The sequence below is a fragment of the Molothrus aeneus genome, unplaced genomic scaffold (assembly GCF_037042795.1).
Source record: "Molothrus aeneus isolate 106 unplaced genomic scaffold, BPBGC_Maene_1.0 scaffold_36, whole genome shotgun sequence".
Classification (NCBI taxonomy): Eukaryota; Metazoa; Chordata; class Aves; order Passeriformes; family Icteridae; genus Molothrus; species Molothrus aeneus.
The window spans coordinates 1,297,689-1,312,767 of NW_027099027.1; the positions used below are offsets into that span (position 1 = coordinate 1,297,689).

Below are 15,079 nucleotides of genomic sequence, written 5' to 3' on the forward strand. Positions count from 1 at the left end.
GGGGAGAACTGGGGGGGTTGAGGGTCCTGGGGAGGTTTTTGGGGTCCTGGGGAGGGTTTGGGGGTCCAGCGTGGTCCTGGGCAAACCCTGGGGAGCTCTGGGGGGTTTGGGGTTCCTGGAGGGGTCCCGGGGGAGATTTGGGGGTCCCGGGGGAGATTTGGGGGTCCCAGGCCCACCCTGAACCGGGCTCTGGGGGTTTCGGGGGGAGGGGGCACTGCAGGGGTTCCCCCCCCCCTGTTTTTGGGGGGTCTCCCATGGTGCCCCCTCCCCAAAAAGCTCCCAGGGCCCCCTGAAGTGGCTCCTGTTCCACCGGGCGGTGCCCCCTGATCCAGGGCGGCCCCACTGAGTTTGGGGGCTTTGTGGGGATTTTGGGGTTTTGAGAGGGTTTTTGGGGATTTGGGGGTGGCTTTTTTGGGCTTTGGGGGATTTTGTTTGGAGTTTGGGGGGAAGTATTGGGGTTTTTGGGGAGAATTATTGGGTTTTGTGATGGTTATGTGATTTTGGGGGGTTTTGTTGATTTGGGGGATTTTGGATTTTTGGTGTTTTGTTGGGGTTGTGGGGGCTTTTGGGGGGAGATTTATTGAAAATTTAGTGAGGTTTTTAAAATTTTGGTGAGTTCCGCTGGGATGTTTGGAGATTCCGTGGGGTTTTTGAGGGTTTTCTTGTAATTTTTGGGGATTTGTGGGGTTTTAGTGGAATTTCAGAGGGGCTTTGGGGCATTCCCTGGGTGTGGGGAAGGGCTGAGAGGCACCAAAATCTCCTTAAAAGCCCCGAAAGTCCCAATAAAACCCACAAAATCCTTTGAAATCTCTCAAAATCCCATTAAAACACTCTAGAATCCCAATAAAAGCCCATAAAATCCTTTGGAATGCCAAAAACCCCAAAAATCCTGACTAAACTCCGCAAATCCACCAAAGATGTCCCCAAAACCAGAAAAAGTCCCACAAAATCTCCCCCAAGATCCAAAGAAATCCTGGCAACACCCAAACCCCCCCAAATCCCACCCAAAATCCCCAAAACCCCAAATCCCCAATTAATCCCTCTGAATGCCACCACAATTCCAATAAAATGCCCCAAAATCTCCTAAAAATCTCAATAAAACCCCAGGAATTTCTGAGAATCCCAAAAAATCCCAACAAAATCCCAGTAAAATCCCCAAAATTCAAAAACAGCCACAAGAAATTTCAATAAACTCCCAAACACCCCCAGAAAAACTCCCCCTCAAAATGCCAATAAATCCCCCAAAATCCAAACCCCCCAAAATCCACAAAACCAGCCACTCCCAGTCAATCCCAGTGTGATTCCAGTCGCTCTCAATGAGATCCCAGTGTAACCCAGCATGGACTCAGCTGCTCTCACTGGGATCCCAGTGTGATCCCAGTTGCTCCCAGCATAATTCCAGATGTTCCCAGTTCCTCCCATGATGATCCCAGTTGCCCCAAGAATAGTCCCAGTCCCTCCCAGCAGGGTCCCAGTCGTGCCCAGTTGCCTCCAGGGTAGATTCAGTTTCCCCCAGCATCATCCCAGTTGCTCCCAGCATGATCCCAGCTGTTCCCAGTGTGGTTCCAGTGCCCCCAGTATGGTTACAGACACTCCCAGTATGTTTCAGTTACCTCAGAATGATCCCAGTCTTGCCCAGTTCCTCCCAGTTTCCTCTAGCATCATCCCAGTTTCCATCTGTTGCTCAAAGGGTGGCCCCAGTTGCTCCCAGGATGATCCCAGTTGCCCCAGTTGTAGTCTCAGTCCTCTCAGCATGGTTCCAGAACCTTCCAGCCGATCCCAGTTGCTCCCAGTGTGTCACATTTTCCTCCCAACATGGGCCCAGTAGCTCCCAGTAAGCCCCAGTCAGGTTCCATTCACGCCCAGTATAATCCCAGTATGAGTGTAGCCACTCCCAGTATGATCCCAGTCCCTTGCAGTCTAATCCCAGTTGCTCCCAGTCACTCCCAGTCTGATGCCAGTGCCCCCAGTGTGATCCCAGTTGCTCCCAGCATGGGCCCAGCTGTTCCCAGTGTGCTTCCATCACTCCCCTATGGTTACAGACACCCCCAGGATGGTCCCAGTTGAACCCAGTTGCCCCTGCTCTAGTCCCAGTCACTCCCCAGATGATCCCAGTCCCACCCAGCATGGTCCCACTCACTCCCAGTTGCTCCCAGCGTGGTCCCAGTTCTCCCCAGCATGGTCCCAGTTGTTCCCAGTGTGGTTCCAGTTCCCCCAGTATGGTTCCAGACACTCCCAGTATATCCCAGTTGCCCCCAGCATGTCTGTAGTCATTCCCAGGCACTGCCAGTGGCCCCAGTAAGGTGTCAGTTATCCCAGTATGATCCCCCAGTCATGCCCAGTAGATCCCAGTTGCCTCCAGCATGCATCCAGTCCTTCCCAGTTCCTCCAGTTTGCTTGCAGCATCATCCCAGTTTCCCTCAGCTGCTCCCAGTAGCCCAAAGTGTGATCGCAGTCGCTCCCTTTCAACCCCAATATGATCCCAGTAAGCTCCAGTTTGATCCCAGTCACATGCCAGCCCTCCCAGTGTGGTCCCAGTATAATCCCAGTTGCTGCCAGTCTCTCCCAGTATGGTCCCAGCTGCCTCCAGTGTGGTTCCAGTTGCTCCCTAGATCAGCCCAGTAATTCCAGTATGATGCCATTTGCTGCCAGCGTGCTCCCAGTTGCCCCCAGTCAGGCCCAGTCTGGGGGATGATGTGCAGGGTGTGCTCCCAGTCACTCTCAGATCCTCCCAGTATTAGTCCAGTCCCTCCCAGTATGATCCAGAGATGAGCCCAGTGTGGTCCCAGTCCCTGCCAGAATAAACCAGTTGTGCTCCACATGGTTCCAGTTGCTCTCTTTCACCCTCACTTTTGTTCCAGTCACCCCCAGTATCTCCCAGGGTAGCCCAGTTCCCTCCAGCATCTTTCCAGTTCCTTCCAGTATGATCCCATTTGCTCCCAAGCACTCCCAGTCAGCCTCAGTGTAGTGGCACTCACTGCCAGAATGATCCCAGTCAGCTCCAGCATGATCCCAGTTCATCCCAGTATAAGCCCAGCAGTTTCCAATCACCCCCAGCAGGCTCCCAGTCACTCCCAGATCCTCCCAGTTGCTCCTAGCATGATCCCAGTTGCTCACAGCTCCTCCATCCCAGTCACTCCCAGTATATCCCATTTGCCCCTAACGTGGTCTCAGTTGCCTCCTGCAGGCTCCTACTCTCTCCCAGTATGATCCCAGTATGATCCCAGTGTCCATCAGTGCGATCACAGTCTGCCCTGGCATGGCAGTGTGATCCCAGTATGATGTCAGTACAAACCCAGTCCCGTCCCAGCACGATACCAGTATAATATCAATAGAAACCTAGAATTGTCCCAGTCACTCCCAGTATGATCCCAGTATGATGCCAGTATATTCCCAGTCACTCCCAGTACAATCCAAGTACACAGCCAGTACATCCCCAGTACATTCCCAGTATGATCCCAGTACAAAGCCACTACAGCCCCAGTCACTCCCAGTACGATCCCAGTACGATGTCAGAACAAAGCCAGTACAGTCCCAGTCACTCCCAGTACGATCCCAGTGCAGCCCAGTCCCTGGCAGTGCTGCCACTGCTGGGATCCCCCAGGCCTGTGTGCGTTCCCCCCTGGCGGATGTGCCGAGAGGAGCCCCAAGGGCTGGCAGTGGCCAGGCAGGGTCCCCAGCAAGGCCCAGTTTGGATGTGCAGCCCCCAGTTTGCCCAGTTTGCCTCTCCTTTGGCCCGGGCCGGCTTCCCCCCGCCCGCAGCGGCTGGGAGCAGCCGAGAGCCCCGCGCTGCCCATGCCGACCTGTCCCGGCTCCATCGCCGCTGCTGCCGCGGGCTGCGAGGGCTGCGGGAACGGGGCACCGAGGGTGTGGCTGCTGCTGGGGGAGGAGGAGGAGGGAGGGAAGGGCAGGGATGGAGGGGGAGGAGGAGGCGGGGTTAGCGGGGAGGAGCAGGGGGAGGGATGGAAGGGGCGGGATGGAAAAGGAGATGGGGGGTGGGGATAAGATAGGGGATGAGGAGGAGGGGGGATGGAAGAGGAGGAGCAGGAGGAGAAAGAGTAATGAAGGATGCGGGGTGAGGGTGGGGAGGAGAGGGAGGAGGGATGGAGGAGAAGAAGGAGGTGGAGATAAGAGGAGGAGCGAGAGGAAGAGGAGGGACAAAGGCGGATCAAGGCTTAGCAGGAGGAGGAGGGCAGAGATGGAGGGGGAGGAGGAGGCGGGGTTAGGAAGGGGGAGATGGGGCTATGAAGAGGAGGGGGGAGAAGGAGAAGGAGGTGGGGTTAGCGAGGAGGCGGATGATGAGCGGGGATGGAAGAGGAGGGACAAAGGCGGATCAAGGCTGAGCTGTGGGAGCCACGCGGTCTCGAGCCCTGCCTGAATTCGCAGCCCCCACCTGTGGGATCATCGCCCCCCCCATGGCGTAGGTGAGCGGGGAGGGGGAGCCTGGCCCGGATATCCCGGGGGTCCTGGGTTGGGTTTTTGGGGGATGTTTGGAGAATGAAGAAGTCCAAGGCTGAGCAGAAAAGGCCCCTCGGGGGGACATCGGGGGGCAGTGCCGTCCTGCCGGGGATGCCCTGGGGGGATCTCGTTGCCCTTGCCTGTGGCACGGAGGCAAATCCCATGCTGTCCTTGTCCTTCCTCGCCCAGAGCAGGAGCTGAGCATGGAGAGCAGGGAGGACAAATGCCCGCGGCAGAACCTGGTGGCAGAGGCCGTTTTGAGCGGCTCCACAGCGCAGGAAGCCAACGGGGAGGAAAAGGCCCGGAGATGCCGCTCGAGGAGGGGCTGCAAACGCAGATGGCGGGGATGTGAGGGGGAAAGAGCCAGCCTGGGCCGGGAAGGCGGCCGGAGATGGAGCCAGAGCTCGGAGCTGGTGCTCCATGAGCAGCTCCATGATGGGGAGAAGCCCCACATGTGCGAGGAGTGTGGGAAGAGCTTCAGGTGGAACTCTGACCTGATCAGGCACCAGAGGACCCACACTGGGGAACGGCCCTACGAGTGTGATCACTGCAGGAAGAGGTTTCAGACCAGCTCCCATCTCCTCCGACACTATCAGAGTCACACAGAGGAGAGGCCCTTCCACTGCCCCGACTGTGGGAAGGGATTCCAACGCAACTCCACCCTCGTGAAGCACCAGCGCATCCACACTGGGGAACGGCCCTACCAATGTGTGGAATGTGGGAAGAGCTTTGGACACAAAGGGAACCTGTTCCAGCATCAGAGGCTCCACACTGGGGAACGGCCCTGCGAGTGTGGGGAGTGTGGGAAGAGCTTCAGGTGGAACTCCGACCTGATCGTGCACCAGAGGATCCACACTGGGGAACGGCCCTACGAGTGTGGGGAGTGTGGGAAGACCTTCAGGAGGAGCTCTGCCCTTATAAAGCACCAGAGGATCCACACTGGGGAGAGACCCTACGAGTGTGGGGAGTGTGGGATGCGCTTCAGCCAGAGATCTGACCTAATCAGGCACCAGATGACCCACACTGGGGAGAGGCCCTATGAGTGTGATAAATGCAGGAAGAGGTTTCTGACCAGCTTCCATCTCCTCCTGCACTTTCCGAATCACACAGAGGAGAGGCCCTTCCAATGTCCTGACTGTGGGAAGGGATTCAAGCGCAACTCCACCGTCGTCAAGCACCGGCGCATCCACACTGGGGAGAGGCCCTACGAGTGTGATAAATGCAGGAAGAGGTTTCAGACCAGCTCCAATCTCCTCCTGCACTATCGGATTCACACAGATGAGAGGCCATTCCGCTGCCCCAGCTGTGGGAAGGGATTCAAGCACAACTCCAGCCTCATCATTCACCAGCGCATCCACACTGGGGAGAGGTCCTACGAGTGTCCCCAGTGTGGGAAGAGCTTCTCTTGCAGCTCTAACTTGACCCGACACCAACGGAGGCACCGGTAAGGGAAGCCCTGTGAGTGCCCCGAGTACGGGAAGAGCTTCATGCGCTGCTCCAGCTCCATCCCCCCACTGGAGGAGGTACTTTGGGCACAACCCTGGTGAGCCACATTCCCTGTGGTCCATGTTAGGAACACAGGTGGCTTGTTTTCCTTTTTTTTTCACCTTAATGTTTCTCTGTTCTCCATCTCTTTGCACTCCAAAAGCCAAAAGGGATGGATCTGTCACCTCAAAACAACCCTAATCCCACTGAAAACAGCTCAATATTACCCCAAAAGAGCTCATTCCCACCTCAGAAAACCTCAATTCCATGCCAAACCCACTCGATTCTAGAGCCACCAGGCTTAGATGGGTTTGGGAGGAGACAGGCAGAAGTGTGATCCCTTTTTGGAGAGGTAGGATGGGGATTGTGGGGGGCTGGGTGTGTGGGATGTATTTGATGGCAAATAAAACTCTCAGACTTACTGATTTCTTTCCCGTTTATGTTGCAGTTCTGTTTGCAGGGCGCCGCCTCCCAGAGTGTCCCCTCACAGTTGCCGCCCTTGGCCTGAGCCCGCCCCTTTCCCCTCACGGTCCCGCCCTTTCCTCGCCCCCTTTCCCCTCACGGTTCCCGCCCTTTCCCTGCCCCCTTTCCCCTCAGGGTTCCGGCCTTTCCCTGCCCCATTTGCTCTCACGGTTCGGCCTTCAGGAACGGGGGAGGAGGAGGAGGAGGGAGGAAGAGGCCGAGCACCCGCAGTACAAGAGGAGAGGGAGAATCTCGTGGCCTGGACGCTCCCTGGAGGCACCGCAGTCCCAGAAGCATCGCCCCCCATTTTGCTGGTGCCCGGGCAGCGGGAGTGCGGCCCAAATATCCCGGGGGGTGCCTGAGTTTGGGAATTTTGGGGAGGATGTTTGCAGCTGGCAGGGCTCCAAAGCCGAGCCGCAGATGGCCCTCGGGGGGACATCAGGGGGCCCTGGGAGGTGTTTTTGGGGGGTCCAGTTTCAGGCAGTGGCTGCTCCCCGTATGAGCCCACTTGCTCCCAGTATAGGCCTGTGCACTCCCAGTATAATCCTGGTCACATCCCCTCACTCCCCGCAGGATTCCAGTTGCTCCCAGTATGAAGACAGTCCCTGCCAGTCCTTCCGTATGATCATGCAATTTACTACCAGCACAGTCCCAGTTGCTCCCAGTTCCTCGCACTTTCATCCAGTGTGTTCCCAGTTCTCCCAGTTGTCCCTAGCATAGTCCTAGGCACTCCCAGTATGATCCCAGTCTCTCCTAGCAGGGCCCCAGTCACTCCCACTTGACCCCAGTATGTTCCCAATTCCCCCAACACCTTCCCAGTCACTCCCACTTTGGTCCCAATCACCACTTGGATGGTCGGAGACCCTCCCAGTCTATCCCAGTTGCCCTGAACATTCTGGCAGTGATTGCCAGGCACTCCCCATTACCTCAGTGTGGTTCACTTGCCCCCAGTTTTACCCCAGTTGCTCCCAGCTCTGCTAATTAAGTCCCCAGTCAGCTTTCAGGATGGGCCTGGTAGGTCCCAGTAACCCCCAGTCAGGGTCCACTCACACCCACTCTAATCCCAGTATGGTTGTAGCCACTCCCAGTATGATCCCAGTCACTTGCAGTCTAATCCCAGTTGCTCCCAGACACTCCCAGTACAATTCCAGTGCTTCCAGTGTGATCCCAGTTGCTCTCTATCAATGCCAGCATGACCCCAGTACCCTCAAGTATGATCCCAGTAACTCTGTGTCTCTCCCAGTTTATCCCAGTTGCTTCAAGCGTGTTCCCAGTCATCCCCACTTCCTCCCAGTTGCTTTCAGCTCCATTCCAGTTGCTCCCAGTCAATCCCAGCATGATTCCAGTCACCCTCAGAGTGATTCCAGTTGCTCCCAGCATGGGCCCAGCTGTTCCCAGTGTGCTTCCATCACTCCCCTATGGTTACAGACACTCCCAGGATGGTCCCAGTTGAACCCAGTTGCCCCTGCTATAGTCTCAGTCACTCCCCATATGATCCCAGTCCCTCCCAGTATGATCCCACTCACTCCCAGTTGCCCCCAGTATGGTCCCAGTTCTCCCCAGCATGGTCCCAGTTGTTCCCAGTGTGGTTCCAGTCCCCCCAGTATGGTTCCAGACACTCCCAGTATATCCCAGTTGCCCCCAGCATGTCTGTAGTCATTTCCAGGCACTGCCAGTGGCCCCAGTAAGGTGTCAGTTCTCCCAGTATGATCCCCCAGTCATGCCCAGTAGATCCCAGTTGCCTCCAGCAGGCATCCAGTCCTTCCCAGTTTCTCCAGTTTGCTTGCAGCATCATCCCAGTTTCCCTCAGTTGCTCCCAGTAGCCCAAAGTGTGATCGCAGTCGCTCCCTTTCAACCCCAATATGATCCCAGTAAGCTCCAGTTTGATCCCAGTCACATGCCAGCCTTCCCAGTGTGGTCCCAGTATAATCCCAGTTGCTTCCAGTCTCTCCCAGTATGGTCCCAGCTGCCTCCAGTATGGTTCCAGTTGCTTCCTAGATCAGCCCAGTCAGTCCCAGTATGATGCCATTTGCTGCCAGTGTGCTCCCAGTTGCTCCCAGTCAGGCCCAGTATGGGGGATGATGTGCAGGGTGTGCTCCCAGTCCCTCTCAGATCCTCCCAGTATTAGTCCAGTCCCTCCCAGTATGATCCAAATATGGCCCCAATGTGCTCCCAGTCCCTGCCAGTATGAACCAGTTGTGCTCCACATGGTTCCAGTTGCTCTCTTTCACCCTCACTTTTGTTCCAGTCACCCCCAGTATCTCCCAGTTTATCCCAGTTCCCTCCAGCATCTTTCCAGTTCCTTCCAGTATGATCCCATTTGCTCCCAAGCACTCCCAGTCAGCCTCAGTGTAGTGGCACTCACTGCCAGAATGATCCCAGTCAGCTCCAGCATGATCCCAGTTCACCCCAGTATAAGCCCAGCAGTTTCCAATCACCCCCAGCATGCACCCATTCAGTTCCAGTTCCACCCAGTTGCTCCTAGCATGTCCCCAGTTCCTCACAGCTACTCCCAGTAACACTCAGCACCATCCCAGTTCATCCCAGTAAATCCCATTTGTCCCTAACATGGTCTCAAGTGCCCCCCACAGGCTCTTACTCACTCCCAGTATGATCCCAGTGTCCCTAGGTGCAATCACAGTCTGCCCTGATATGGCAGTATGATCCCAGTCTCATGTCAGTACAAAGCCAGTACAGCCCCAGTCACTCCCAGTACGATCCCAGTACGATGTCAGGACAAAGCCAGTACAGCCCCAGTCAGTCCCAGTACGATCCCAGTGCAGCCCAGTCCCTGGCAGTGCTGCCACTGCTGGGATCCCCCAGGCCTGTGTGCGTTCCCCCCTGGCGGATGTGCCGAGAGGAGCCCCAAGGGCTGGCAGTGGCCAGGCAGGGTCCCCAGCAAGGCCCAGTTTGGATGTGCAGCCCCCAGTTTGCCCAGTTTGCCTCTCCTTTGGCCCGGGCCGGCTTCCCCCCGCCCGCAGCGGCTGGGAGCAGCCGAGAGCCCCGCGCTGCCCATGCCGACCTGTCCCGGCTCCATCGCCGCTGCTGCCGCGGGCTGCGAGGGCTGCGGGAACGGGGCACCGAGGGTGTGGCTGCTGCTGGGGGAGGAGGAGGAGGGAGGGAAGGGCAGGGATGGAGGGCAAGGAGGAGAAGGAATGGATGGGGCGGGATGGAAAAGGAGATGGGGGTAGGGATAAGACAGGGGAGGAGGGGGGGATGGAAGAGGAGGAGCGGGAGGAGAAAGAGCAGGGAAGGAGGCGGGGTTAGGGGGGAGGAGGAGAGGGAGGAAGGATGGAGGAGAAGAAGGAGGGGGAGATAAGACAGCGGAGGAGCGGGAGGAAGAGGAGGGACAAGGGCGGATCAAGGCTGAGCTGGGGGAACCATGCGTTCCAGCCTTGCCTGAATTCGCAGCCCCCACCTGTGGGATCATCGCCCCCCCCATGGCGCAGGTGAGTGGGGAGGGGGAGCCCGGCCCGGATATCCCGGGTGGTTCCTGGGTTGGGTTTTTGGGGGATGTTTGGAGAATGAAGAAGTCCAAGGCTGAGCGGAAAAGGCCCCTCGGGGGGACATCGGGGGGTGGCGGCGGCGGCTGCCGGCAGAGGCAGCCTGGAGGAGCAGAGCCCTGTGTCCCCCAGGAGGCCAAAGTGGGGAGGCCAGAGAGGGGGGAGCGCCGCCATTGGCGGGAGCCTCAAGAGCCTGGAGAGGGGCAGGGGGGACTCCTTGGAGCCGCTGCAGCGCAGAGCAGAGAATGAGGGGAGAAGGGAGCCCGGGAGCCCAAACAGCCCCGGCATCCCGAAATGGGGAGAGCCAAGAGGGGGCAGTGCGTCCCCAGAGACGGCCTGGGGGGATCTCGTTGCCCTTGCCTGTGGCACGGAGGCAAATCCCATGCTGTCCTTGTCCTTCCTCCCCCAGAGCAGGAGCTGAGCATGGAGAGCAGGGAGGACAAATGCCCGCGGCAGAACCTGGTGGCAGAGGCCGTTTTGAGCGGCTCCACGGCGCAGGAAGCCAACGGGGAGGAAAAGCCCCGGAGATGCCGCTCGAGGAGGGGCTGCAAACGCAGATGGCGGGGATGTGAGGGGGAAAGAGCCAGCCTGGGCCGGGAAGGCGGCCGGAGATGGAGCCAGAGCTCGGAGCTGGTGCTCCATGAGCAGCTCCATGATGGGGAGAAGCCCCACACGTGCGTGGAATGTGGGAAGAGCTTCAGGTGGAACTCCGAGCTGATCAGGCACCAGAGGACCCACACTGGGGAATGGCCCTACAAGTGTGGGCAGTGTGGGAAGAGCTTCAGGTGGAGCTCCAGCCTTATCGTGCACCAGAGGATCCACACTGGGGAACGGCCCTACAAATGTGGGGAGTGTGGCAAGACCTTCAGCCAGAGCTCCCGCCTTAACTCGCACCAGAGGACCCACACAGGGGAGAGGCCCTACGAGTGCTCCGAGTGTGGGAAGAGGTATCAGACCAGCTCCCAGTCTCTTCCGGCACTATCGGATTCACACAGAGGAGAGGCCCTTCCAATGCCCCGACTGTGGGAAGGGATTCAAGCGCAACGCCGAACTTGTCAATCACCAGCGCATCCACACTGGGGAGAGGCCCTATGAGTGTGATAAATGCAGGAAGAGGTTTATGACCAGCTCCCATCTCCTCCTGCACTCTCGGATTCACACAGAGGAGAGGCCCTTCCAATGCCTCGACTGTGGGAAGGGATTCCAGCGCAACTCCACCCTCGTCACCCCCCAGCGCATCCACACTGGGGAGAGGCCCTACGAGTGTCCCCAGTGTGGGAAAAGCTTCTCCAGGAGCTCTACCTTGACCCAACACCAACGGAGGCACCGGTAAGGGAAGCCCTGCGAGTGCCCCGAGTGCGGGAAGAGCTTCGTGCGCTGCTGCAGCTCCATCCCCCACTGGAGGAGGCACTTTGGGCACAGCCCTGGTCACTCACATTCCCTGTGATCCATGTTGGGAACACACCTGCCTGCTTGTCCTTTGGTTTGGCCTGAATTTTTTTCTCTTCTCCAAGTGTTTCCACTCCAAAAGCCAAGAGGGATGAATCTGTCACTTCAAAACCACTCAAATTCCACTAAAAATAACTGAATTTTAACCCAAAAAGGCTCCATCCTACCTCAAATTCCTTGTTCCCTCCTTAAAAAACCTCAATCCCATGCCAAACTCCCCATTCCACAGCCACCAGGGTGAGATGGGGTTAGAAGGGGACTGGGAGAAGTGGGATCCCAATTTGGAGCAATGGGATGGGGATTGTGTGGGGCTGGGTGTGTGGGATGTATTTGATAGCAAAAAAAACTTTCAGAGTTACTGATTTCTGTCCCGTTCATTTTCAGTCATTTCTGTTTGCAGAGTGTCACCTTCTCAGCTGATTCAATTCCTATACAAGTCCCATTTTTTAAATCATCTAGCCTCTAAGAATTAAAAAACCAATATCCAAATAAAACCACGCACCCCCAATAAACCTTTTAAAAATAATTTTAATTGTTTTGGAGTACTTACGGATGTTATTGAAGTTTAATTGTTTGGTTAAAATGTCTGAGAAATTATTGTGGTGTTTGGTTTTGTGTTTAGTATATTTGTAATATGAATTGTTTTACTAAGGTGTGTTAGATTGTATGTTAGTTTTTTAGGTATTTTTTATCTGAAGTATATTAATTATTGAGTTAAAACTTTCAAAAGGTATTTCTTGATATATATTTTGTTTATTTATATGCATTTGTAATATTATAGTAATAGTTGTTGGTTTGAGTTGAATCATTGTTGGAGTATTGTAAAGAAGACTTGAGATTTTTATATTTCATTTTTATTATAAGTTATTTAATTTCAAGTATTATATCTTTGTTTATAATGTTATTGCAATTTTTTGAGAGGATAGGAAGGAAGTTCAAGGGCAGGAACATTTTTTCCTGGCTGGGAACTGGAATTCCAGACCCTGGGAGTGTGTGCAGGACCACACAGACTGGGATCAAATATGGGCTGGGATCAAATATGGGCTGGGATCACATATGGGCTGGGACTGTTTCTTAAAGTAACTTTGTTATAAGTTTTTATTTCTGTTGTTAATTAAGCTCAATGAAATAGCTGCTTGTGTTAAACTGCCTGCTTGAATGGGATAACATCCAATGCACCCAGGATGAGGACACCTGTACAGATCTGCCAACTATCAGCACTCACTGTCTGAAGGCAGAGTGCACCAAGGCCCAAAAACTGGAGGTGATAAAGAGAATGGACTAAAACCACAGCCAAGGAATCTGCATGCTCTAAAAAGGCAGATCCAGGGCAGAGCCATGCTAAACAGTTCTTGGAAGATGTAAACTGGGTGCATCTTGGCACTCAGCCAGGAGCACCCTGTTACCTTCAGGGATCCCCTGAAATACCTTTCCCCTTACATCAGCCTGGTGCATATTCATAGAGCCTCATGCACAGCAACTGGGAAGGGTTTAACACTTTACTGGGTATATTAGCGTTCAGAAACACATAATCACCAGAATGATTATATGCAGGTGCTTTTATTGAAGAGCTCTGGGTGTCAGGGGTACCAACCCAAATCTGACTCCGACATGGGTTCAGGATGAACATGTTTTTATATTCTATCCTTATATAACTTTCATGTTAATGACTAAACTTCAATTCTTCTATTGTATACATAGATTTCAGCCAAGCATGGGCTCCTTGTGGCCCCCCTCAAACTTCTAACATAGTTTCTCATGATTCTTCTTATGATTAAACAATAATTATATTTAATTACTAAATAATCATCACATCTAACAATTATATCATTTATCATGTTCTGCTTACGCAGGTGCGATTTCACATGATCTGGCAAGCACAAAGCCTAACATTTTCAGAGTCTATTTTTGACATTTTTCCAGGGCCCCACTATCATTCTCCCCCCTTTGAAAGCATTTTCCCTTGACTATAGGTGTAAATGTTTTCACTTGATACAGTCCTTTATTTCTCAATTTATTCTTGACGTTCTTCAAGGCCATGGTTGATGTAAACGTTGTCGTGGATGCTGTCACGCACTGGAGAACCAGAAGATGGTGGGCGTGGATCTCGTGTCAGTGCCTTTATTATCTTCTGGTTCCAGGATGTTTTCTTCTGTATCTCTCCTTTTAAGATGCTGTGAACTAACCAAATTGCTAAGAATACAATTAGTAAGATTATCACACTCTCAATGATAGATTTAATCCATGAACTCACATTCCACCCTAACCCTTTAAAGATTTTGCCTAGCCAGGTCGTAGTCAAATCCTTTTGCTCTTCTTGTGCTTCATGCTCTCTTTGTTTCAACTGATTGATGTCATATTCTACATCTGCAGTTACATTTGGGATGTGAACGCAGCAATGACCAACCCGTCCCTTTAAAAATCCACATACTCCATGCTCTTTCAGGAGTAACAAATCTAAGGCTAATCGATTTTGTAAAGTCATTTTTGTGGTGGCTTGTAATTGTACGTTTAATTCTTTAAATCCTTCCCGGGTGACTCTTGCCAGTCTATCTACCTGACCTGTAAGTTTGTACAGCATCTTCTACTCTGATAGTTTGCTGTAGGACCGAGCAAAGACTCTAGGGCCCACCCAAATTTCACTCCACCAGAGGGTTCTTGCCAAGTGTCATCTGGATTTTCATTGTCTAGAACTTCTTGTCTTGCTCTTATCTGCACAAGTTCATGTTTTCCATTAAATGGGGACTTTTTCCAAATTGGACATGAGGTTGGGAGGCCTAAAGTAATTTCCTTTACTTTCCCATCTACAGGCAGATGTGTTGTCCAGGTGCCATCGCTTGTTGCCCATACAAATTGTCCTGGACCTCAGACTGTACTCCTGGTACATCCTACAACTGCTTTATAATTCACTCTGCCTTGTTTATGTTTGATCCTTCTGCAAGCACAGCCAGTTTGTAGGGCTATTGCCAGGGGTGGCATCTGCTTTATCTCTGCATCATCCAAAGTGCAGTCATAAGTTTTATTACATGCCCACCAACTTACTTTGTCTGCCCTCGTTCTGCTACTGGTGGCAGTGTTTGTTACTGCTGGATCTGTTTCATTCTCGGGGCCTTCCCACTTAATGCACCAAGGGGTGTTTGCCATACATTGGAATCTTTGAAGGATACTCACAGACCACGCACTGTCCCAAGGCTCTGTCTGACCTTTCTGATCCTTGGCCTCACACTTCCATACCAGAGTGGTTTCTGTAACATTTTCTATAATCTTTTTATAGTGTGGCAAATAGCATTGCCATTGTGTGATGCCTCCTGATTCTCCCATAGGGGTTCCTAGTGTGCCATCATTTAGAATACAGTCTTTCTGGCTCATGGGTCTCATCCATATTCCTATTTTCTCCCAAGTTTCCTTGACTACTTGCCTCGACTCAGGTACCTGTTTGCATGCAATTGTTTTGTTGTTTTGTATTTCAGGTAGTTTTGATGTTATGATTCCCCAATTTACTGGGTCTCCTGCTGCCTTTGGTATTGGCAGACAGGCAGTTATTCTACAGGTGTTTTGCATTTTGGCAAAGTCTTTGACTAATCCAATCATTACATTCTCAGCCCAAACTGCATTAGAATCCTTTATCACCTGTGTTTCTCCTTGTCCCTCTCTCTTCATTCTAGAATGAAGAGTGTTTAGTTGATCATTTTGCATTCCACATCCCAAAGACATTAATGACC

At 53.4% G+C, this 15,079-nt stretch overlaps 1 protein-coding gene and 1 pseudogene across 1 annotated transcript in view; one reads left to right on the top strand and one right to left on the bottom strand.

Annotated features, from left to right (window-relative positions):
• Positions 1-15,079, bottom strand: part of LOC136570728 (uncharacterized) — a 2,607,743-nt pseudogene that overhangs the window by 1,275,922 nt on the left and 1,316,742 nt on the right.
• LOC136570729 (uncharacterized) overlaps positions 1-15,079 on the top strand; it is a 2,347,277-nt gene that overhangs the window by 1,163,677 nt on the left and 1,168,521 nt on the right. The window contains 3 exon segments of the mRNA XM_066571173.1: positions 4,869-5,847; positions 10,510-10,843; positions 10,911-11,182. Of these exon segments, the coding sequence (XP_066427270.1) occupies positions 4,869-5,847; positions 10,510-10,843; positions 10,911-11,182 (1,585 nt within the window).